The sequence below is a fragment of the Jaculus jaculus genome, chromosome 20 (assembly GCF_020740685.1).
Source record: "Jaculus jaculus isolate mJacJac1 chromosome 20, mJacJac1.mat.Y.cur, whole genome shotgun sequence".
NCBI lineage: Eukaryota > Metazoa > Chordata > Mammalia > Rodentia > Dipodidae > Jaculus > Jaculus jaculus.
The window spans coordinates 10,652,575-10,678,423 of NC_059121.1; the positions used below are offsets into that span (position 1 = coordinate 10,652,575).

The 25,849-nt window shown below is 39.6% G+C and overlaps 1 protein-coding gene across 1 annotated transcript in view; it reads left to right on the forward strand.

Moving 5' to 3' along the window:
* The window catches only part of LOC123456275 (zinc finger protein 585A-like), a 649,667-nt gene that overhangs the window by 24,994 nt on the left and 598,824 nt on the right, over positions 1-25,849 (forward strand). Inside the window, 5 exon segments of the mRNA XM_045139052.1 lie at positions 6,852-6,978; positions 18,676-18,735; positions 20,812-20,828; positions 23,288-23,474; positions 23,559-25,848. Coding sequence (XP_044994987.1) covers positions 6,852-6,978; positions 18,676-18,735; positions 20,812-20,828; positions 23,288-23,474; positions 23,559-25,848 — 2,681 coding nt within the window.

Genomic DNA, 25,849 nt, shown 5'->3' on the forward strand with positions numbered 1-25,849 from the left:
GTAGGCCCTTGGTTTGATTACCCCATGTTCCATAAGATTGGGTCTTCTCTAAGCACAAAGGTTTCTAAAAAGAATGGGAAAGGCATGGCTCATTGATTGTCCCATATCTGAGGACAGCGGAAGGGCTAAATGGTCTGTGGAAAGATGATGTATATGGGGAAAACAGGTCTTGTAGGTGTGAAGGGAGATGTCATTGTTTGAGAGAGGAAGAATGAGACTTAGGGAGGACATCAGGTAATGATGTTTAGAGGCCTTTACCTAAGGGAGGTGACTGACTAAGAGAGGATTTGGCTCTAAGAGAACATGTGAGTGTCTCAGGAGTGATCTGTTTGAGGCAATGAATGTTTGATAGGAAAAACTTCTAGAACATATTCTGAGAGAAAATGTGACTTGTAGCTGGGCGGTACAGCTAGGGATCATGATCACAGCACAACTGTAAAGGTTTGTGTGTGCATATGGATTTTTGTTTTAGGCTGTTTGTTTAACTTAGGATTCATAATTTATGAATCTCTGTGACCCTCTCTTTGTTTTAATCCAGGCATGTTACTGTGACCTCCCCTTTGTGGCCGCTCTAACTAGCCCATTTGTCTCTACTGTGCCAGTGTCTCTCACTATCTTTTCCTCATTAAGCCTTTCTTTCAATCCTTGGGGTCTCTCTATCATGAGCTGGAGTACAGATTCCTATTTCCTGGCCTGAGACTTTACTGGGTATTTTCCCTCTCTGAACCATTTATGCATTGTCTGTGTGAGAAGTGATTTTGTCCACTTGGAATGATCAACTCAGGATGTCATTGTTTTGATTATCATAGGTCCCAGAATACTGGGTCTTCACAAAGTATCTAAAATACATATGAATGGTATGGGTAACTCTTGGTGCTCATGTTTTGAGGTTTATAGGATCTATGGAAGGTTGATGTGTATGAAGACAGGCCTTATTGGTGTGAAGGGCTAATTTATGTTGTGAAGGAAGAAGGAAGAAATTGAAGTATGATCCAAGAGATTGGGTATTAGAGACTAGTACTTAAGGAGGGTGACTGCCTAAGAGGATTTCATTCCGAGAAAGCATGGAACGATGTTAGGGATGGATGTATAACATCTCTGGAAATTGTTGAGGGAAGAGGAGATTTAGAGGTGATGTGAGGTTAAAAGCTAATTCCAAGGAAGAAGAGAGGTTTGAGTTCTGAAAGAGTGAGGAGAATGGAAACGGAGATGTTTCCACATATTTGTTTATTTCAGGCATACAAATTGCAGGGAAACGTTCACCATGGCAGAAGAAGCTAGGTCATTTCATCATATGTGCCCAGCAAAGTAGGAAAGAGAACAACCAAAGTTCAAGCCAGCTCAGAACACACTTTAGGTGTGGATAAAGGTTCCTATGCCAGTAACACAGTCCTCTAGTAGGGTTCTGCCTGAAGCAGGCAGCTTAATCTTAATCAGAATGAGACTCTGTCTCAAAAGAAGTGAGCAGACAAAAAGATTAGAAAGGAAGTAGGGCCTGTTAGAACCAGAATAACTCCATCTTTGGCCTCTGACTGTAATGTCAATGTGAGCCTTTGTTTCCCAAGAATGACCCAACCACCCCTGCCAATTGTCACATTTTTGGAATGACCCAAACCACTCATTCCCATTACCACTCTACTAGAATTGCTCAAACCACCTCTGTGATTACCATTTCCCTAATGTGTCCCAATCCCTGAGGCATGGTGGATCACCCAGAGTTCTATTCAGCAGTAAAGGAAACTGCGATTATGAAATTTGTAGAGAAATGGATGGATCTATAAAGGATTATACTATGTGAGAGAACTCAGGCCCATAAAGCCAAAATTGCATGTTCTTTCTCATATGTGGATCCTAGCTATAAATGTTTAGACTTGTGTGTGAGGTGTAACCAAAAATCAGTATCAGAGCCAGGCTTTAAGGGAAGGAGTAGAAGGAAGGACTTTAGGGGATGATATGTATATATCTAAGTAGAAGAACAGATTACAGGGAGTGTATTGGCCTTAGTATGGCCAGGGGAAGAGACTGAGTAAGAAGAGAATAGTTGGGGGAGAGTCAGTCAAAATTCAAGATTTTCTGAATAAGTAACAAAGTCCTCTTGTTTTTGGATAATGGCACATCCAGCAGCCACAGACTGTTACTAGTACATTTTCAGTGTTAGGGATGGTATACCATCCAGTGAGTATTGACCAAGGAGGTCTCTTTTTCCTCAAAACAGTACAGGCTATTGGCAAGGCCCTTGTTTTCCCATAACTTAACAGATGGTAAGAACCTATAGCTGAAGACTTCATATGCCTGGATGGCAAGGTCACTGTGAAATCAATCTGGTGGTAAGCTAGAGACCTTCTCCCTGTAATCCAGCCAACTGGAAGGTGGGAAAAGCTACACTGGATGCAGCTGTATGTAAGACAGAAGTCACCAGCAGTGAAAACAGTGGGCCCTGGAAGCCTCAAGTTTGGCCAAACAGGTGACATGACTAATTGAGTGCAATAGTGTTATGTCTGCTCTGGGGGAAACCAGCTGCTCTCCAATTGGACTGGAAGACTGCTCTATGAGAAGGAATACATACCTGGTACTGAAAATCTAATGAAGACTTCTGGTTAAGATGGTGGCATAGGTACCATGCCAAAACAACCTAGAGGGGCAAAAGCCTAAAAAACCCCAGCAAAATACACACTTTGATTAAAAAGTGAGGTGTATAGGAAATTGAACCAGCAGTGGGAAAGTAGGAGAGATCCAGAGCCCACACACGCCGGCAGAAGCGGCTCCGGCAGGTCCATGGGACCACGGCGCAGCAGCGGTGCGCCAGCCAGCCACCAGGCTCGGCTTGAGATGCGGGAAAAGCCAGGTGAGGGGATTTTCCACTCGCACTGGAGCTCTTCGCAAACTCAAGAAACGTGGAGGGAGAATAGCAGTGAACAGCGGAGGAGCAGATCACAAGGCAGAAGAACACGTGGAACAGCAAGAGAACTACAGCAGCCTCAGCAGCCTCCCCTCCCCCACCACCAGTGCCCATCTCCAGCAAACAGAGCAGCGGTCCAGGGAATCAGCCCAAGCCTACATGAACTGACAGCGGGACTCAAACAGGAGTGCATAACAGACCAAAATCATCCCAAAAGGTAACTGGGATTACACCAGGTCAGTACCTGCCTAATAAACCTGGTGCATAGGCCTGAACCAGAAGTGCTAATTGCACCTTCTTAATCAGGATAAATTATATATTAAATCTGATTGATGGTCAGATTTGCCATTCTTTTTTTTTAAAAAAAAATTTATTTATTTATTTATTTATTTGAGAGCAACAGACACAGAGAGAAAGACAGATAGAGGGAGAGAGAGAATGGGCGTGCCAGGGCTTCCAGCCTCTGCAAATGAACTCCAGACGCGTGCGCCCCTTGTGCATCTGGCTAACATGGGACCTGGGGAACCGAGCCTCGAACCGGGGTCCTTAGGCTTCACAGGCAAGCACTTAACCGCTAAGCCATCTCTCCAGCCCCAGATTTGCCATTCTTAAATGAGCTGTATTTTGGGCTTGTTATTTATTGCTCCTTGATTTATAGTGGCTTTATTTCCTCTTCTTTTATACATTAAGGAAAGGTTCACCAAGTCACAACCTGACTTGGAACCCTCAAAAGAACAGAAACCTTAACCCCCTTGTTGTCAGGATTAAGGGAGTGGGTGAGGCACCACACAGCCTAAGGGACAGATAGAGGATCTGATTGGCATAATACCTACTCTTGGATAAATACTCTGTGCTGTTTTTCATCGAAAGTGTACATTGTGTAGTTACATTTTAGAAACTATCTGTATTTGGTTCCAGTCGGCCTATTTGAATTCTCTCATAGCAGGCAAACCCAACTCCTAGGGTCACTTTTGTAGATTCTCTGAGAGTCTTGAGAGCCACACCTATGCCTTAAGCACCTACCCTGAAGATATATAACATCAGATTGATTGATACATTTCATAATACCCAGCTAACTAGAAAATCCAATCATGAAGTAATCCAGGATGCAAAAATATATACATTATAACACAAGAAACACCAAAAATCAAGACAATATGAATCCACCCAAAAGTATTAATGCATTAGAAATGACCTCCTGTGAGAACAAGTTAGAGGAAATGCCTGAGAAGATTTCAAAAGAATGACTATAAATATGTTCAAAGAAGTCAACGAAGAAATCAAAGAAATGAAAGAGGAAATCAAAGGAATCAAAGAAAACACAGGACACCAATTCAATGAAATAAAGTGGTCAATACCAAATATAAATAAGGAACTAGAAATAATAGAGGAAACCTAATGAAAAGCCTATGATGGGAGGTCATGAGGCTCAGGGGTATAGATCCTGCTCATGTCTGACAAAATGCATGTATTACTCTCACCAAACTACCCTGAAAGCACTACACTCAATGTTCATATTCATATATTAATTTTACTCTCACTTTTGTTTGGAGAAGCTTCTCTTTTCAGGTGGTGGTGATCACTGGGATGAACCAAAAGGCAACATAGTGCTGAGAAGAATTGATAAGGAGTTCCAGCACTGAAATATCTCTATCATACCCTCCAAGGTTCAGGGTCCAATACACCTGTCCAGACAGAAATTGGCCTTGATATCCATGACCTCACAGTGCCTAGCAATACTTTCACAAGACCATCACAATAGGAGAAAAAGACAATGACATCCAAATGAAAGATAGACTAACAGAGAAAGGGCAGGAGATGATGGAGAGAGGAGTTGTGAAGGGTAAAGTGGAGGTGGGGAGGGAATTATTGTGGCTTTTTGTCTGTAAGTATAGAAGTTGCCAATAGAACATTAAAAAGAAAAAATAAATGTGGACTGGATGAATCATACATGGTTATTAGTTCATGGGAGCCAGGGATGTAATGTGGTGGTTTGATTCAACCGTTCCCCATAAACTTAGGTGTTCTAAAGGTTTAATGCATAGCTGGTGGCAATTTGACAAATGAAGCCTCCTAGAGGCAGAGTATTATTGAGAGCAGGCCTATGGGTGTTATAACCACCTTCCCTTTGCCAATGTTTGACACACTCCTGTTGCTGTTGTCCATCTGATGTTCACCAGGAGGTGATGTCCACCTTCAGATCATGCCATCTTTCTCCCCTGCTATCTTGGATCTTCCCCTTGAGTCTGTAAGCACATATGCTGCTCTTGGTTCACTGTTTTCTGCCAGCAATGTGAACCTGACAGCAACACCTCCTCAACTATGTACTTTTGATTAAATATTCTGTATCAGGCAGAAATTCCTACTTATGGAGTAGGTCTCAAGTCTAATCAGAGCGAAGTTGGTCTCCCCCACAATAGGCATTGCCTGATCAAACCTGTTGATTCATTTTACTGGTTAACTAGCAGTAACACATGCAGAACACATGCATGGTTCACTGCTGCTTAACACCATTGATTACTTTTCTCTCCCCAAAGGTTGCAGAGCTGTCAATGTCTAGTGCACTGGGGTCCCTGGGTAAGGGTCGTGATGGAATGAGGACACAGGGCATGCAGAGAAGCTGACTCAAATGCAACTGCGAGTGCATACTTTATTTCTAGCACTGTTCGTTTTTGTACAGAAAGTAATCATGAAAGAAAGTCACTTCATACACATCAGGTGTTGTTTTTAAAACAATTTTCTTGTGCACACAATAATTGAGGGATAGTATAACTTCTTTCTTAATAATATTGAACAAAGCAATGATGCTTTATGTTCCCACTTAACTTCAAAGTAATTCAGGCATGCAAAACACCTTTATCTAAGCAGAAACTACATTTTCGAGAGGCCTGAGCATAGGCCAAACATTCAGTCTTGTGGCCAAGAAGTATGCTTCTTGTTGACTTCAGCTTGCTGAAGTCCTATGACCTCAGTTCCCCTTGCTCCAAGGACATTCTTGAGAATTGATTCTCATGCTTAGCCCATCTGAACCTCCTCACATAGCTCCTTCTCATATATTGCTAGCTAGCCAACTGGGAGGAGATTTTCAGCTTTGCTAAAGTTTGATTTCCCAGTGTCCTGCATCTTAGGCATGTGGAATATTTAGCTATAGGTCTTTCCATCTAGTTCGGATGGATAACTAAGGGCCTTGGCAATGCCTGAAGTATCCTGTGGCATCAGTGGCCTTTATGGCTAACACTTGGTTCAAAGTCACCCACCCTGGCAATGAAATTTATCTAATAACAATGTAATGCTTCTGGGTACAACAAGAAAAATAAAATCTTACTTTATTATCATTAGCATTTAAAACATACATTTGTGCCAAGATGTTTCAGATAGTGTGTGTTCATTGGATGGGATTTGGATGGCATAATGACATGCACAGTGCAATGTGCTTGTGTACATTCCCAACATAAGCTGCAGTGACCTCAACTGATGCATCACGGCAGATTGGTGCCTAGAAGCCTTGAATTAATTGTTTATAATATATGTGGTTCTGAATTAATATTTGATTATGCTTTGCTCAGAATCCTTTCAGATTTGCAGTCTATTATGACCTTAACATTGATTATTTAGATGGGTTCAGAATCCACAACTTTATTAGAGTTTGTATTCCACTAGTAATTGAACTCATGGACTTGCATCTTCTGAGCAGGCAGAGTACCACAACGTTATACCACAATCCCTAACATATTCCTTTCCATTCGATCTATTTTCACTCCAAAAAAAAAAATCTTACTTTCTTGTATCATTACAGGAATTTACAGGTAAGATATTTCTTTTTCTTTGATGCTACAGCATATAAACCTCCTTTAATTGATTAAGTCTTTGCCAAGATACATATAGAAGAGTGAAGTCCTATTTGCTATTCCCTTTTTTGTAGTCTTTTTTGAAGAGAAATGTCTCATTATAGGAGTTGGTGTCATTTGAAGACATAGCTGTGGACTTCACCTGGCAAGAGTGGCAGGACCTGGACGTTGTTCAGCGAAACCTCTACAGGGATGTGATGCTGGAGAACTACACCAGCCTGATGTCCTTGGGTAAGTTAAACTTCCATGATTCCCTGAAGAGCCATTACTTTCCCTTTGTTTGATAAATATAGTTATCATTTCTAATGTTTAATATTGTTTTTTTATTGTATTCTTAAATTGACATGTTTAAGAAACATATTATATTGAACAGTATGGATTTGCAGTACACACATATATAATGACTAGAGTCTATCAGATCAGGCAGTGCTTGTATAGGGAACACTTTAAACAGTCTTGTAGCTATGTTTGAAATACTCATGTAAGTGTTGCCAAATGCATATTAACTGACTACTGTGTTATAGAACATAAAAAGTTATTTCTTCTAAATGTACCCTGTTCATTCCAACATGCTTATATTATCCATTTTCTTCTACTCATTGTTCACTTTCTTATTACTTGTTTTATTTTCTCCCTCTATTGTGTAAATTTGGACTTGTAAGTATAATGAGAACATGCAGGATTTTTGTTTTAGTGAATTTTTTTAATATTATTTCTATCCTATGACTTTTGTGGGGAGAAATGATTACTTAATCACTCAATTATAGAAGGATTTGTTAGACGGGGATGGGGGGAGTCATAAATTTACCTCAGTGAATGTGTTTCTTGGGATACTTAGAAATCAAAAGTTTCTATGATACACATTTGTACTGATAAAGAAAATCCAAACCCTAACCAGTTTTTTTTTAATCTGTTATCTACATATTGCCAACTAGATTATCAAGTGACAAATTTATGACATTCATTTCTGGTTATTGATTGTTGATAGTCTATTTCCATTATTTTAGACCTGTGTAACTCTTGTAGCATTCTTGATTTCATTTATATGACTGTATTGAAAGTCTCTTGGAGGTCAGTAGAGCTGCTTTGATTAAAATGATGATGATCATTTCAAAACCAGGAGAAATAGCTATACTGCTTTGCATAATGTCTTAAAGTTATGTTCATACCACCCATTTTAATATTTTTCTTTTTTTAAGGATTATTTTTATTTTATTTTTATTTTTTTGGGAGAGAGAAAGAGAGAGTGTGTGTGAAAGGGCATGCCAGGTTCTCTAGCCACTGCAAAGAAATTCAGATGCATGGGCCACCTTGTGCATGTGGCATACATGGGCCTTGGAGAATTGAACCTGGATCCTTAGGCTTTGCAGGCAAATGCCTTAACTGCTAAGCCATCTCCCCAACCCAGTGTATTTTCTTTTTATTTGGAGACTGGGTCTCAGTCTATCCTAGCAGTTCCTGGAATGCATTCTGTAGCCAAGGCTACTCTCAAAATATTATTGATTCTCCTACCTCATGTTCCCACATGTTGGTGGTAAAGGAGTGTGGTGCCACACCTGGCTTTGTTTCTCTTTAAAGTCTGTATATAGCCTTTTAACCTACAAAGAAGGACATTTTTCTACTCTCCCTTGTAATCTGCATGGACTTTGCTTATTGCCCTTTTCATATATCCAAGGCTAAGATTTTATCTTTTTCTTCATGCCTTAAATTGAATTTAGCTAGCTCTTCATGAATCTTGGAAAAGTGCTCTACCACTAAGTTACTTTGCATCACTAGGACTTCAATAGTGTATTGTGGAAGAGTGGTGGATAAGTACATCCTTTTTTATTTTCTAGACCTTAGTTAGAGAAAATAAAATTTCTGTGCTGCCCAGTCATTAATATTGAGGCCCTCTCCAATTTGTAACCTTATTTTTTTCACTAAAGACCTGTGTTAGTTTATGGAGAAATTTTAGTTGTTTTTTTTTTTTAATTTATTAGCTTTACTAAATGACCCTCTTTAGATTATCATGTAGTAAGTCCATTGTGTGAGGATCAGATATGTGACATTTGTGTAGAGTTTTTTTAGGTGGTTTGGACCATTAAACTTGGGTCTGCAGGCTTTGCCAGCAAGGACCTTTAATTGCTGAGCCATATAATGAGGAATTTCTGAAGATGTGAGTTAATTTTGTAAAATTATTATTAGGTAATTACACAGTTTATCATGTGGTATCATTGATTTTTTTTTTTAAAGCAGTGTCTCACTAGCTCAGGCTCACTTGGAATTCACAATGTAATTTCAGGGTGGTCTCGAACTCATGGTCATCTTCCTTCCTCTGCCTCCTGAGTGCTGGGATTAAAGGCACGCAGCACCATGCCCGGCCCAAAGAATCATTGATTTCTACATGTACATTTTCTTATAGTGATGCTTACATCTCTGCTTTGAGCAGTATTTTATACTATTCACCTTTTTGCTTGTGTGTGTGCATGAATTGTGCGTGTATGTGTGTATTCTCAGATACATGTGATGAGGGTTCTCATTCTTTGTGACGTACTCTTTTATGGTCCCTTTGTTTTACCCCTTCCGGATCCAGTAATGTTGTGGACGAGTTTCTCTTATATACAACTGATAGCAAGAGGAAGAGTGACTTTATAGTAACAAGGAATCTCTTCCAAGACATTTTGTTTTTGCACATTTGAAAATGCCACCCGCAGATCAAACTATACCCAAACATTTTTTTTTTTTTTTTTTACTTTCTTAACAAGACTTGGAAAATGTGTGTAGCGTGGGCCCAATTTGTATCTTATCTTTTCCCTCAGGTGGAGTTGTTGGAATGACTTTGTATTCAAGATGAAAGCATTGAATTCTGCTTCAAAGAACTGCATATGTGCAAGCAGAATCCTGCATAACCCCATTAGGAGTAGATGGTGCTCAGCCAGCCTGTCAGGGAGGCAAAAAAAAGGCTTTATTCTGTCCTTGCCAGAAAATGAGGAAACTACCTTGGAGGGTGGGTCAGAAGCTCCAGGCAGCGCACTTTCCCAGCCCTTTTTGATGATGAGCCAGTGAGCAGAGAAGGCGAGGAAGGCTGGGTGTTGCCAGGAGCGCTCTCAGAGGCCTGGGGCAGGTGGCTTCTCTGTGGGGGTGCTTTGCCAAATTTGCAAGGGGAATTTGTGGTGAGCCTGAAGAGGTGCCCTGAGCCAAGCACAGTGGTCACTCTGCCTGCCCAGTAGAGGCACCGGGCCACCTTGCTGAGCTTGGCATAGTGTGGCAGTGGCTCCTAAATCCTGACACCGCAGCATCTGGAGGAACGTCTGCCTCCCTGGGAGCAGGTTTTGCATCTCCTTCCAGCGAGCCTTCCTGAGTACTGGGGTCTTCCTTATTGGTACTGACCTCTGCCCACACCTCATGGCATCTTCTTCCTCACCATCCTGGCAATGTCCAGGCAGGGCCTGGGCTTGGGATATAGCACATATATTGGGTGGGGTTCCCCTTCTCTTTCTTGGATCTTTTTGCCATTTTAGGCTATTTGGTTATTTTTTAGTGTGTCTGCTCCATTGGCCAGGTCCTAACTGCCGCAGAGTGACGTCATTGCTGACCGTTACCTTTGCTTGCTCTGCGAGGAAGCCTTTATGTCCTGCTTCCCCGCACTTCACTGGCCAAATGTGCCATCGTCGTTTTTGGAACTTGCTTCATAAATCTCAAGATGGACCCCATTTGGAAAAATCCACTAGGAATCTCTAAGGGAGGCTGTGGAACAGCCTCCCCCACTCCCCCACCCCCACCACCCGCCCTCCAGCCCCGTGGGTGCAGATCTTTCCAAGAGGTCCGCAGGGCGTGGGCTGCTCAGTGGTGCTGTGCCTACTGCCAGGCTCACAGACCCACCTCTCCCCTCCCCTCCCCACACTCCGGTTCTCCGAGATGGCAGGTGGGCAGCACCACCTTATCCCTCTGGTGCCTGCCCTGCTGATTCTCACTTAAGCTGCACCAACATGGAAGAGGTACCGACCTGACCCAGCCATGAAGAAAGAATGTCTTTTGCTCCATTTCTTCATTTCAGGGGTGTGGGCGTCCAGTGGGAAAGCGCTGACTCCAAATCTTTAGGCTGACTGTTCCTGTCTGAATAGACAGATGCCGGAGGGCTGCCGGGACTAAGACGTCAGTTCGAATTGGTTCCCAGCAGTAAAGAGTAGGCGTTGCACAGACACGTTGGAGCAATTGCAGAATGTTTGACAGGACGAAAGAAACCGAAGCCAGTATTTTAACAGTTGGTTTTTGTGTGTATTTTCTGCGGGCCTGGGAATACCATCAAAGGTTGAGCTGTTTGAGCTTTTATGAGAAACCCCAGGACTTTTCTGTGGCCATTTCTATGGAAATGTGGTGCCAGATGAGTGGTGATGGTGCCCTCCAGTGGCTGCGAGACCTCATTGCACATTGTTGCTCAGAGCGGAAGACTGCTGGATACTCCCGGCTTAGTACTGGACAGTGTTGCGTTGATGAGAACCTGCGCTGTGCCGGCCCTCCCTGACGCAGACGTGCTCACGCCCTCTCACCAGGGTGTTTCTGTAGCAACTTTTCATATTCTTTTCAAACAATGGTTTCTCTGCGTTCATTGTTGAAAAAGAGATAGGGTAAGAAAACTACCCATGCATGATGTAGAGAGCTATTGATTTGTTTCGTTTTTTAAAGGAAAAACTATTTGTAAGATGTTGCACTAAGACTTTTATATACACTTCAGAGACCTGTAGTAAATTATGTTGACAATAAAAAAAAATGTCAGTAGAAAAATAAAATTTAAATAACTTTCTATTATACAATGATTTGATCATATTGACTATAGTAGCTAATGAAGTAACCTAATATAAAATGTTAAGGGCTGGAGAGATGGCTTAGCGGTTAAGCGCTTGCCTGTGAAGCCTAAGGACCCCGGTTCGAGGCTCGGTTCCCCAGGTCCCACGTTAGCCAGATGCACAAGGGGGCGCACGCATCTGGAGTTCGTTTGCAGTGACTGGAAGCCCTGGCGCGCTCATTCTCTCTCTCTGCCTCTATCTGCCTTTGTCTCTGTGTCTGTCGCTCTGAAATAAGTAAATTAAAAAAAAATGTTAAGCTGGTCCAGATCATAACCAGCCTCACGGGGTACAAGAAGAAAATACAAGTTCACAGAACTTAATGCATGTGAATGGCTAATGGCACCAGGGCTTCACAGTCCAGGACACAGTTCCTTAGTATCTTCCTGCAAAAACAAAGTTTATAGCACAGAGACATCTTTCCTACACAATATTCATTACACTTTTTTATATGCACTTAATTTTCACCCCAAAGCCCCTGTTAAGGAATCAAGAAATCAGTTCTTAGGGTTAGGGGCTACATCCCTCCTGGTACTTAGAAAAACATGTTTCCATGAAATAGTAAAAGGCATCCTTATACAGATGACCAAAACCATAATGCAGGATTCAGTGCTGCAAATTTCTCAAACTAAGGGATACTTTCCAAAACCACAGCTCCTTGAACTGGAAATTGGATTTTTATTTATTTATTTTTTTTGTTTTTTCGAGGTAGGGTCTCACTCTAGCCCAGGCTTACCTGGAATTCACTATGAAGCCTCAGGGTGGCCTCAAACTCATGGCAATCCTCCTACCTCTGCCTCCCGAGTGCTGGGATTAAAGGCATGCGCCACCACACCCGGCTGGAAATTGGAATTTTTTTTTAAATTTTTATTGACTTTTTCCATGGTTATAAAATATATCCCATGGTAATTCCCTCCCTCCCCACCCCCACACTTTCCCATTTGAAATTCCATTCTCCATCATATTACCTCGCTATTACAATCATTGTAATTACATATATACAATATCAACCTATTAAGTATCCTCCTCCCTTCCTTTCTCTACCCTTTATGTCTCCTTTTTAACTTACTGGCCTCTGCTACTAAGTATTTTCATTCTCACGCAGAAGCCCAATCATCTGTATCTAGGATCCACATATCAGAGAGAACATGTGGCGCTTGGCTTTCTGTGCCTGGGTTACCTCACTTAGTATAATACTTTCCAGGTCCATCCATTTTTCTGCAAATTTCATAACTTCATTTTTCTTCACCGCTGTGTAGAACTCCATTGTATAAATGTGCCAAATCTTCATTATCCACTCATCTGTTGAGGGACATCTAGGCTTGTTCCATTTCCCAGCTATTATAAATTGAGCAGCAATAAACATGGTTGAGTACGTACTTCTAAGAAAATGAGATGAGTCCTTTGGATATATGCCTTGGAGTGCTATAGCTGGGTCATATGGTAGATCAATCTTTAGCTGTTTTAGGAACCTCCACACTGTTTTCCACAATGGCTGGACCAGATTGCATTCCCACCAGCAGTGCAGAAGGGTTCCTTTTTTTCCACATCCCCGCCAAGATTTGTGATCATTTGTTTTCATGATGGTGTCCAATCTGACAGGGGTGAGATGGAATTTCAATGTAGTTTTAATCTGCATTTCCCTGATGACTAGTGACGTAGAACATTTTTTTAGATTCTTATATGCCATTCATATTTCTTCCTTTGAGAACTCTCTATTTAGCTCCACAGCCCATTTTTTGATTGGCTTGTTTGATTCCTTATTATTTAACTTTTAGAGTTCTTTGTATATCCTAGATATTAATCCTCTATCAGATATAGCTGGCGAAGATATTTTTTCCCATTCTGTTGGTTGCCTCTTTGCTTTTTTCACTGTGTCCTTTGCAGTGCAAAATCTTTGTAATTTCATTAGGTCCCAGTGGTTAATCTGTGGTTTTATTGCCTGAGCAATTGGAGTTGTATTCAGAAAGTCTTTGCCAAGACTAACATGTTGAAGGGTTTCCCCTACTTTTTCCTCTAGTAGTTTCAGTTTCCGGTCTAATGTTAAGGTCTTTAATCCATTTGGACTTAATTCTTGTGCATTGCGAGAGAGAAGAATCTATTTTCATCCTTCTGCAGATATATATCCAGTTTTCAAAACACCATTTGCTGAAGAGGCTGTCTCTTCTCCAAAGAGTATTTTTGGCATTTTTATCGAATATCAGGTGGGTGTAGCTACTTGGGCTTACATCTGGGTCCTCTATTCTGTTTCACTGATGTACATGTGTGTTTTTGTGCCAGTACCATGCTGTTTTTGTTACTATGGTTCTGTAGTATAGGTTAAAATCAGTTATGGTGATACCACCAGCCTCATTTTTGTTGCTCAGTATTATTTTAGATATTCGAGGTTTCTTGTGATTCCAAATAAATTTTTGGATTGTTTTTTTCTATTTCCATGAATAAAGCCTTTGGAATTTTGATAGGGATTGCATTAAATGTGTAGATTGCTTTAGGTAAGATTGCCATTTTCACAATATTGATTCTTCCAATTCAGGAACAAATGATGTTTCTCCACTTTCTAGTGTCTTCTGCAATTTCTCGCTTGAGAGTTTTAAAGTTCTCATTGTAGAGATTCTTTACTTCCTTGGTTAGGTTTATTCCAAGGTACTTTATTTTTTTTGATGCAATTGTGAATGGGAGTGATTCTCTGATTTCATCCTCTGTGTGTTTTTTGTTAGCATATATGAAGGCTACTGATTTCTGTGTATTTATTTTGTATCCTGCTACATTGCTGTAGGTTTTGATCAGCTCCAACAGCTTGCTAGTAGAGTCTTTAGGGTCCTTTATGTATAGAATCATGTCATCTGCAAATAATGATAACTTGATTTCTTCCTTTCCAATTTGTATCCCTTTTATGTGTGTCTCTTGCCTTATTGCTATGGCTAAGACTTCCAAAAGTATATTAAATAAAAGTGGGGACAGTGGACACCCTTGTCTTGTTCCTGATTTTAGTGGAAAAGCTTCCAGTTTTTCCTCATTTAGTAATATGTTGGCTGTAGGCTTGTCATAAATAGCCCTTATTATATTGATATATGTTCCTTCTATTCCAAGTCTCTGTAGGACTTTTATCATGAAGGGATGTTGGATTTTGTGAAATGCTTTCTCTGCATCTAATGAGATGATCATGTGATTTTTGTCCTTCAACCCGTTTATGTAATGTATTACATTTCTAGATTTGCGTATGTTGAACCATCCCTGCATCTCTCTACTTGGTCTGGGTGAATGATCTTTTTGATATACTCTTGTATTCTGTTTGCCAATATTTTGTTGAGAATTTTTGCATCTATGTTCATGAGGGAGATTGGTCTGTAATTTTCTTTTTTTGTTGTATCTTTGCCTGGTTTTGGTATCAGGGTGATGCTGGCCTCATAGAAGGAGTTTGGTAGAATTCCTTCTTTTTCTGTTTCTTGGAAAAGCTTAAGAAGCAATGGTGTTAGCTCTTCCTTAAAAGTCTGGTAAAATCAGCAGTGAATCCATCCGGGCCTGGGCTTTTTTTAGTTGGGAGATTATTGATAACTGTTCGGATCTCCATATTTGTTATAGGTGTATTTAAGTGATTAATCTCATTTTGATTTAATTTAGGTAGGTCATATAGGTCAAGGAAATCATCCATTTCTTTCAGATTTTCATACTTTGTGGAGTATATGCTTTTATAGTATGTCCCTATGATTTTTTGAATTTCTCTGGAATCTGTTGTGATGTTTACCTTGTTCATCTCTCATTTTATTAATTTGTGTCTCTTCTCTCTTTCTTTTGGTCAGATTTGCTAAGGGTTTATCAATCTTGTTTATCCTTTCAACGAACCAACTCTTTGTTTCATTAATTCTTTGGATTGTTCTTTTTGTTTCTATCTCATTAATTTCTGCCCTATTTCTTCCCATGTACTGACTTTTGTTTTGCCTTGTTCTTCTTTTTCCAAGGCTTGAAGGCGAACCATTAGGTCGTTTACTTGTGACCTTTCTAATTTTTTTTTTTAATTTTTATTAACATTTTCCATGATTATAAAATATATCCCATGGTAATTCCCTCCCTCCCCACCCCCACACTTTCCCATTTGAAATTTCATTCTCCATCATATTACCTCCGCATTACAATCATTGTAATTACGTATATACAATATCAACCTATTAAGTATCCTCCTCCCTTCCTTCCTCCACCCTTTATGTCTCCTTTTCAACTTTCTGGCCTCTGCTACTAAGTACTTTCATTAAGTCGTTCACCTGTGACCTTTCTAATTTCTTTCTTTCTTTTCTTTAATTTATTTACTTTTTATTTGAGAGCGACAGACCCAGAGAGAATGACAGATAGAGGGAGAGAGAGAGAATGGGTGCACCAGGTCTTCCAGCCTCTGCAAATGAACTCCAGATGTGTGCACCCCCTTGTGCATCTGGCTAACGTGGGACCTGGGGAACCGAGCCTTGAACCGGGGTCCTTAGGCTTCACAGGCAAGCACTTAACCGCTAAGCTATCTCTCCAGCCCACCTTTCTAATTTTTTTTTAAACTATTTAAAAATTTTTTGTTCATTTTTATTTATTTATTTGAGAGTGATAGAGAGAGAAAGAGGCAGATAGAGAGAGAGAGAGAGAGAATGGGCACGCCAGGTCCTCCAGGCACTGCAAACGAACTCCAGATGCGTGCGTCCCCTTGTGCATCTGGCTAACGTGGGTACTGGGGAATCGAGCCTCGAACCGGGGTCCTTAGGCTTCACAGGCAAGTGCTTAACCGCTAAGCTATCTCTCCAGCCCACCTTTCTAATTTCTTAATATAGGCACTTAAGGCTATAAATTTACCTCTTAGAACTGCCTTCATTGTGTCCCAGAGATTTTGGTATGTTGTGTTCTCATTATCATTTGACTCTATAAATTTTTTGATTTCCTTCTTGATTTCTTCATTGACCCTTTCATTATTTAGTAGTGTATTGTTTAGTTTCCATGATTTTGTGTATGCTCTATAGCCTTTCTTGCTACTGATTTGTAGTTTAATTCCATTGTGGTCAGATAGAGTGCAAGGAATTATTTCAATTTTCCTGAATTTGTTAAGATTTGCTTTGTGTCCTAATATATGGTCTATTTTAGAGAATGTTCCATGTGCTGCTGAAAAGAATGTATATTCTGCAGCCTTTGGATGAAATGTCCTGTATATATCTGTTAAGTCCATTCCTTCTATGACCTCATTTAGTCCAGATGCCTCTCTGTTTATTTTTTTCCTGAGATGTTCTGTCAGTTGGTGTGAGTGGGCAGTTAAAGTCACCCACTACCACTGTCTTTGGTGTTATCTGTGACCTTAGTTCTAATAGTGTTTGTTTGATGAATTTGGGAGCCCCCATGTTAGGTGCATATATGTTTAGGATTGTAATGTCCTCCTGTTGGAGTGTGCCCTTAATCAATATAAAGTGACCTTCCTTATCTTTCTTGACTAATGTTGGACTGAAGTCTACCTTGTCAGATATTAGGATAGCAACCCCTGCTTTTTTTCTAGGCCCATTTGCTTGAAACACCATTTTCCAACCTTTCACCCTAAGATAATGTCTATCCTTTGTAGAAAGGTGAGTTTCTTGGATACAACAAATTGTAGGATCCTGCTTTTTAACCCAGTTTGCAAACCTATGTCTTTTTGTTGGGGCATTGAGCCCGTTGATATTAAGAGATATCATTGAAAAGTGTTTATATTTGCCTGTTTTTTTTTTGTAGTTCCGGTTCTACCTGTGCTCTTTTAACAAGTATTTGATTATTGCTTGTTTTTTCTAGGTTCCTTATATGTGTGCTTTTCTTTTTCTTCAGCATGGAGTATTCTATCAAGTATTTTCTGTAGAGCTGGTTTTGTGTTCAAATACTCCTTTAACCTGCTTTTGTCATGGAATGTCCTTATTTCTCCATCTATTTGAATGGATAACTTTGCAGGATAAAGTAACCTTGGTTGACAGTTGTTATCTTTCAGAACTTGGAATATATATATTGGAATATGTATATTGAGCAAAAGAAAAAGAAAAAGAAGAGTCTGCTAAATTTCAACTAAGATTAGATTAATTAAAAAGGTAGTAAAGCATAGGCTGCTCACTTGACATCAACCTCCATCTTTTATTGTTTTTGTGAAACATGCAGTATATCAAAGAATACTGAAAACTGCAGCAGGAAGCCGTTGCCTTGCCTTGGCTCAGGTGAAGAAGGTGCGCATAAAATTTCTTCAGCTAAGTACCACGAAAACGGACAGCTTGTGTGCCTGGGTTGAGAGTGATGTCTTTGGGTCTTCATCTGGGGAGCTTGGCCTAAAACAAAGGCTGAGATGCCGTTCACATTCCTGATGCTCCCTGTGGTTCCAGCTGAACAATTAAGAAGCCACCAACATGTGTGGATTCCTTTTGAAGAGTCAAAAAACTCAGAGGAAGAGTGTTTTTATACACAGTCACTTACTTAAGGGCAATTCTTATAAATCTAATGGCCATTATTCATTGTAGTCTTTCCATTTTCTTAATGTACATGAGTTGTTTTTAGATAGCGACGTGAATTTTCTGTCATTAATTTCGTTGTGAATCCTCTTTGCTGTTTTACTGTTTAAAATCATTTCTTGAGTTAAAGTCTTCTCCCATAACCTTTCTCTCTTGTTTTTTGAGCATTCTTTCTTTGTTCCATCTATCATAAATGTTATTTGTTGTCTTTCTAGTTTCATGCTGTATTTGTTTATTTTTGAAAAATCATTTTCTTAGGCTGGGCATTGTGCCACACAGTTTTTGTCCTAAAATGTGGGAGGCTGAGGTAGCCGTACCTCCATGAGTATGAGGACAGTCTGGGATTACAGTATCACTTCTTGGTCAACCTGGGCTAGAGGGAGTCCCTATCTGTTAATAATCACACAAAAAAAATCATATTATATATCATGGTGTTCAATGTAATTTGGGGAGAAATTTTCAATGTCACTTCCAGTTAATGAACTCCAGGAGTATAAACTTACCTAAGCTAAACTTGTATTTCACCTAGTTGAGGCCAGTTGTAGAAATTCAGCTGTTATCTTACAGAAGTCCACTTGATATAACATCAGCATAATATGTGCATTATTTCCCAATTACAGGGAACTGTATTACCAAACCTGATTTGATCTTTAAGTTGGAGCATGGACTTGCACCATGGAGTGTAAATGAAGATGTGATTCAGAGTATTCCAGGCAAGTAAAGTCATATGGTCATATAATATAGGTCAGTGAGATGATAACCCATCAGAAATTGTGATAGTAATGGTATTTTGTGAAACAGACACGCTATGACATGGAGAAAGCATGACCCTGTTTTTTTGGTGTTTGTTTTTTCAAGGTAGAATCTCACTGTAGCTCAAACTGCCCTGGAATTCACTACCCATACCTTCTGAGTGCTAGGATTAAAGGTGTGGGCACCACGCCCTGCTAAAAATGCTTAGTTATATTTTTGCATTCCCAATTTTAATTTCATATGCAGGTGGTCTTGGAAAATATTATGTGTTACATGTACCTAAATTCTCACTTGTCCATTTTCTGTATGTTTCAATATTAGTGTTCAATATTAGAGTCAGTTTCTCTGCTGTGAAAAAAATCCTTAAAAGAAACACCGTTTTATAATGGTTGTTGTATAGAGTGTTTAACATAATGATATTTATAGTCACCTGTGAAATTTAGAAGAAAAGAGCATCTGAGATTTCATAAGGGACTAGTACCCTTTTGTGAAATGTCCATGTAGCAGACAGCTTCAGGTTTGCTGAGATTAACTTCCAGACCAAGAACAGTTACGGAGGAAGGGATATTTATTAAAGCTTACAGATCAAGGGGACGTTCCATAAATGGCAGCAAAAGCCAAAAGCCACACAGCACACTTCAGGAACTCCAGCTAGGCACACTTTGCCTATCTTTAGATTGAAGTCTGAAACCCACCACCAAACCTTAAGATCCACACAATGGCACTGAATCCAACTAAGTGGCTGCAGAATACAAACTACAAACAAATTATCAACTGAATGTATTGGTGGTCACTTATTCTATTCAAACCACCACAGTCCATGAAAAGAATGTAGGTGACAAACGTATACTAGATTTATGAAGAATAAGAAATGTGTCAGAGACATGAAGAGCATTTGAGGCTTTAATGTGAAGGAAATCTGAATGATTGTGCAAAGAAAAGTAGAAAATAGTCCCTTCTAATGTTCTTTATGGAAAAACAAGGTAAAGACACAAGTACAATAGAAAGAGATCTTGTGCCAAACTAGTGGTATCTATAGTATTAGTAGAAATATTTGTCTCTTACAATGGTTTTTTTTAGAGGTTCAGTTTAATGTGCTGACCTTCAATGTATAATAGCAGACTAACATTAGAGATATGCTAGAAGAAAACATTTGAATTTTTTTTCTTTTTTTTAAATTTTTATTAGCATTTTCCGTGATTATAAAAAAAATCCCATGTTAGTTCCCTCCCTCCACCCCACACTTTCTCCTTTGAAATTCCATTCTCCATCATATTACCTCCCCATCACAATCATTGTACTTACATATATACAATGTCAACCTATTAAGTACCCTCCTCCCTTCATTTGAAATTTTGAAACCTGAAAACAGATAATGCAGGGGACTGGAACATTGAATATTTATGTGTGGGAGATGAACACAAGAAAAAATATTTGATCTGAAGGTGTTAAGTGTAGACTTTCTGATCAAGCTTTCATTAGGGGACCCAAGGGAGAAGTATTTGGGCATTTCACCCTTCATAGTGAAGAGTTATCCACATAGCTTATTGATGTTTAATAATGGAATCTTATTGATCATGTTGCTTGGCCTTTAGACATTCTTTGTAGCTTCACATGTTGAGTTATAATGTGGATCTGAAAATTTTGAATGGAGGACAATTACATGGTTGGACCCTAACCACTTACCATGTATGTAGTTGATTTTTCCTTGGGTACTTAAGTCTTTGAATTGAGCTAGAGTCCTGTTTTCTGGCTTGTCATTGTGTGATACACAGGGGAGATGTCTATTATTTTTGTCTGTATATAGAGTAAATGTTGGACTCTGTTATATTAATCTCAAGTGTGTCCTTTTGTATGAAAACACAATTTTTGGGCTGGAGAGATGGCTTTGCAGTTAAGCACTTGCCTGTGAAGCCTAAGGACACCAGTTAGAGGCTTGGTTCCCCAGGACCCACCTTAGCCAGATGAACAAGGAGGCACATGTGTCTGGAGTTCGTTTGCAGTGGCTGGAGGCCTTGCCGTAACCATTCTTTCTCTTGCTTTCTCTAACTGCCTATCTCTCTCTCTCTCTCTCTCTCTCTCTCTCTCTCTCTGTCTGTCTGTCTCTCACTCTTAAATAATTTTAAAAAAGAAGAAAATACATTTTTTGGGTGCAGAACTGCCACTGACCTTGCTTATGAGGTCATCCATCAGCACATACACCACAAATTTCAACAGTGAGCAAAGAATGAATATATCTAGCTACAGATGAAACACCATTACTTCCCAAAACAACCATTTGGGAGAACAGATAGATATAGGTGTTCTCCAATTTGTTATTTTTCAACATTAATAACTTTGTTTTCACTTTATTTTATGTTGTGATGCTTTTCATATTTTTATTTTAACCCTCTTTATTTTACTTACTATTATTTTGCACTTGTATTCTAGTGTATCTTTTCATTCTTTATCATGCAGCCTTTTTTTTATTAACATCCTCATTCGCCATTTCTTCTTCATTCAGAATAACAATGATTGAAAACAATGTTCATCTACTATTATCATTAGATAGAAGCAATTGAAAAATATAAGACAATCTTGTCCACATTTCTTATTAAAGGAAACGTTTGCTGGGGAAATCACTCATTCATGTAATGTGCTTTTTGCATAATCAAGAATTAAGATCCTTAGAATCATCCAGTACACTGAGAATTCCCTCAAAGCACATAGGCCTGAATCATGGCATACAAAGTAGTTGAAAACAGGAGGCACTGTCACACAAGGTTAAAGGCAGTGACTGACACCAAAGCTTGAAAACATGCATTTAGTACTATACCTTTACAAACTCACAAACACATGTGAACATATAAACATATAAGAAACAAACAAAACCTATCATAAATATGAACCATGGACAAAGGTGGTAGGGGAGAGAGTAGAAACAAATAAACAGATAAAATGAAAAACAAACATGTCCTATGTTATTGTAGTAGAATTCTTCTCTAATCTTGGGAAATAAACCAAAATTCTGCATAATACAGCATCCATTAAATGTGTGGTAAAATGATGAGTAAACACATTGGCAAGGAACTGCAAGTGAAAGAAATAAAACAACTTTACACCCAGTAGGTCATTTCACTGAAAATTAAGTTTAAAAAACCTCTTTTATTCACCGAAGAGGTAAAGACGGAGAGAAAATTGACACACCAGGACCTCAGCCAATGCAATAAAACTCCAGATGCTTTGGCCACATGTTGGGCATTTGTGACCTTGTGCTTGCCTCAGCTTTGTGCATCTGACTTATGTGAGATATGGATAGTTGACCATGAGTCCTTAGGCTTCTCATGCAAGCACCTTAACCCCTAAAAGCCATCTCTTCATACTGAATATTATATTGGTGAATAACCTAACACAAAAGAGAATTGCTGTTGTTAGAAAAATTAGACCAGAACTGATTTGAGGAGGCAATAAATGCAAACAAATGTAGAGTCACTTAGACATCTTTAATATATTGTGTGAATATAGGAACACATTTTCTGAATATGCACCTTGTATAAGATAATGTCTCCAGTCAAGCAATCCACCTTAGATAATAGTAAAGAAGTCATGTGAAAAGTTGCATTAATATAAGTAATGTAATTATTGTGAGTTATATGTTCTCACAATATAATACCTTTCCAAATACTAGGAAGTCTTTTTGAGTCAAATTTTTACTTAATATTAGGAATGTAATAAGTTCCTGTATATTTCTCAGAATTAAAAAGTGAGCAGAAAATGTACTGGATAAAGACTGATGATTTAAAACAATGCCAGAATGCTTTGTATCACAAGTTACATCACACTTGTCATGAAGAAGAAATCTCAGGTGAGAAGTTGTATGAATTATGTACAACCTTGAACTCCAGTTCACAGCTCATGAAGCATAAACCTATTCACACAGGTGAGAAAGCACATGAATGTGGGAAACCTTTCATCTCCCAGTCATATCTCACTGTGCACCAGAGACCTTACACAATTGGCAAGTCCTATCAAAGTAATGTATGTGGGAGCAGTTTCCTTGCAACGTCAGAACTTAAGACAAATCAGAAAATTCATACAAGTGAGAAGACATATGAGCACACTGAATGTGGTAAAGTCTTTATCTTTCAGTCAGATCCCACTGTGCATCAGAGAACTCACACAGGTGAAAAATCACACGAATCTACTACATGTGGGATGGCTTTTATTATCAATTCAATTCTCAATGAGCATCAGAGAGCTCCAACAGGTGAAAAGCCACATGAATGTACTCCATGTGGTAAAGCTTTCATCTCCAAGTCACATCTCGCTATGCATCAGAGAACTCACACAGGTGAAAAGCCACATGAATGTACTGCATGTGGTAAAGCTTTCATCTCCAAGTCACATCTCGCTGTGCATCAGAGAACTCACACAGGTGAAAAGCCATATGAATGTACTGCATGTGAAAAAGCTTTCATTACCAAATCAGATCTTAATAAGCATCAGAAAACTCACCCTGGTGCAAAGCCTTATGAATGTACTGTATGTAGTAAAGCTTTCATCCGCAACTCACAGCTCACTGTGCATCAGAGAACTCACACCGGTGAGAAGCCATATGAGTGTAATGAATGTGGTAAAGCTTTCATCTTCAAGTCAGACCTCACTGTGCATCAGAGAATTCACACAGGTGAAAAGCCATATGAATGTACTGCATGTGGTAAAGCTTTCATCTCCAAGTCACATCTCGCTATGCATCAGAGAACTCACACAGGTGAAAAGCCACATGAATGTACTGCATGTGGTAAAGCTTTCATCTCCAAGTCACATCTCGCTGTGCATCAGAGAATTCACACAGGTGAAAAGCCATATGAATGTACTGCATGTGAAAAAGCTTTCATTACCAAATCAGATCTTAATAAGCATCAGAAAACTCACACTGGTGCAAAGCCTTATGAATGTACTGTATGTAGTAAAGCTTTCATCTGCAAGTCACAGCTCACTGTGCATCAGAGAACTCACACCGGTGAGAAGCCATATGAGTGTAATGAATGTGGTAAAGCTTTCATCTTCAAGTCAGACCTCACTGTGCATCAGAGAACTCACACAGGTGAAAAGCCATATGAATGTACTGCATGTGGTAAAGCCTTCATCTCCAAGTCACATCTCGCTATGCATCAGAGAACTCACACAGGTGAAAAGCCACATGAATGTACTGCATGTGGTAAAGCTTTCATCTCCAAGTCACATCTCGCTGTGCATCAGAGAACTCACACAGGTGAAAAGCCATATGAATGTACTGCATGTGAAAAAGCTTTCATTACCAAATCAGATCTTAATAAGCATCAGAAAACTCACACTGGTGCAAAGCCTTATGAATGTACTGTATGTAGTAAAGCTTTCATCCGCAACTCACAGCTCACTGTGCATCAGAGAACTCACACCGGTGAGAAGCCATATGAGTGTAATGAATGTGGTAAAGCTTTCATCTTCAATTCACAGCTCACTGTGCATCAGAGAATTCACACAGGTGAAAAGCCATATGAATGTACTGCATGTGGTAAAGCTTTCATCTCCAAGTCACATCTCGCTATGCATCAGAGAACTCACACAGGTGAAAAGCCACATGAATGTACTGCATGTGGTAAAGCTTTCATCTCCAAGTCACATCTCGCTGTGCATCAGAGAATTCACACAGGTGAAAAGCCATATGAATGTACTGCATGTGAAAAAGCTTTCATTACCAAATCAGATCTTAATAAGCATCAGAAAACTCACACTGGTGCAAAGCCTTATGAATGTACTGTATGTAGTAAAGCTTTCATCTGCAAGTCACAGCTCACTGTGCATCAGAGAACTCACACCGGTGAGAAGCCATATGAATGTAATGAATGTGGTAAAGCTTTCATCTTCAAGTCAGACCTCACTGTGCATCAGAGAACTCACACAGGTGAAAAGCCATATGAATGTACTGCATGTGGTAAAGCCTTCATCTCCAAGTCACATCTCGCTATGCATCAGAGAACTCACACAGGTGAAAAGCCACATGAATGTACTGCATGTGGTAAAGCTTTCATCTCCAAGTCACATCTCGCTGTGCATCAGAGAACTCACACAGGTGAAAAGCCATATGAATGTACTGCATGTGAAAAAGCTTTCATTACCAAAGCAGATTTTAATAAGCATCAGAAAACTCACATTGGTGCAAAGCCTTATGAATGTACTGTATGTAGTAAAGCTTTCATCTGGAAGTCACAGCTCACTGTGCATCAGAGAACTCACACCGGTGAGAAGCCATATGAATGTAAAGAATGTGGTAAAGCTTTCATCTGGAAGTCACATCTCGCTGTGCATCAGAGAATTCACACAGGTGAAAAGCCATATGAATGTACTGCATGTGAAAAAGCTTTCATTACCAAATCAGATCTTAATAAGCATCAGAAAACTCACACTGGTGCAAAGCCTTATGAATGTACTCTATGTAGTAAAGTTTTCATCTGCAAGTCACAGCTCACTGTGCATCAGAGAACTCACACCGGTGAGAAGCCATATGAATGTAATGAATGTGGTAAAGCTTTCATCTTCAATTCACAGCTCACTGTGCATCAGAGAATTCACACAGGTGAAAAGCCATATCAATGTACTCTATGTGGTAAAGCTTACATCTGCAAGTCACGTCTCACTGCGCATCAGAGAACTCACACAGGTGAAAAGCCACATGAATGTACTGCATGTGGTAAAGCTTTAATCTCCAAGTCACAGCTCACTAGGCATCAGAGAACTCACACAGGTGAAAAGCCATATGAATGTACTGCATGTGAAAAAGCTTTCATTACCAAATCAGATCTTAATAAGCATAGGAAAACTCACACTGGTGGAAAGCCTTATGAATGTACTCTATGTGGAAAAGCTTTTACATGCACGTCAAACCTCAATATGCATCAGAGAATTCATACAGGTGAAAAGCCTTATGAATGCAGTGCATGTGGGAAAGGGTTTATGTCCAAGTCAAAACTCACTGTACATCAGAGAACTCACACAGGTGAAAAACCATATGAGTGTACC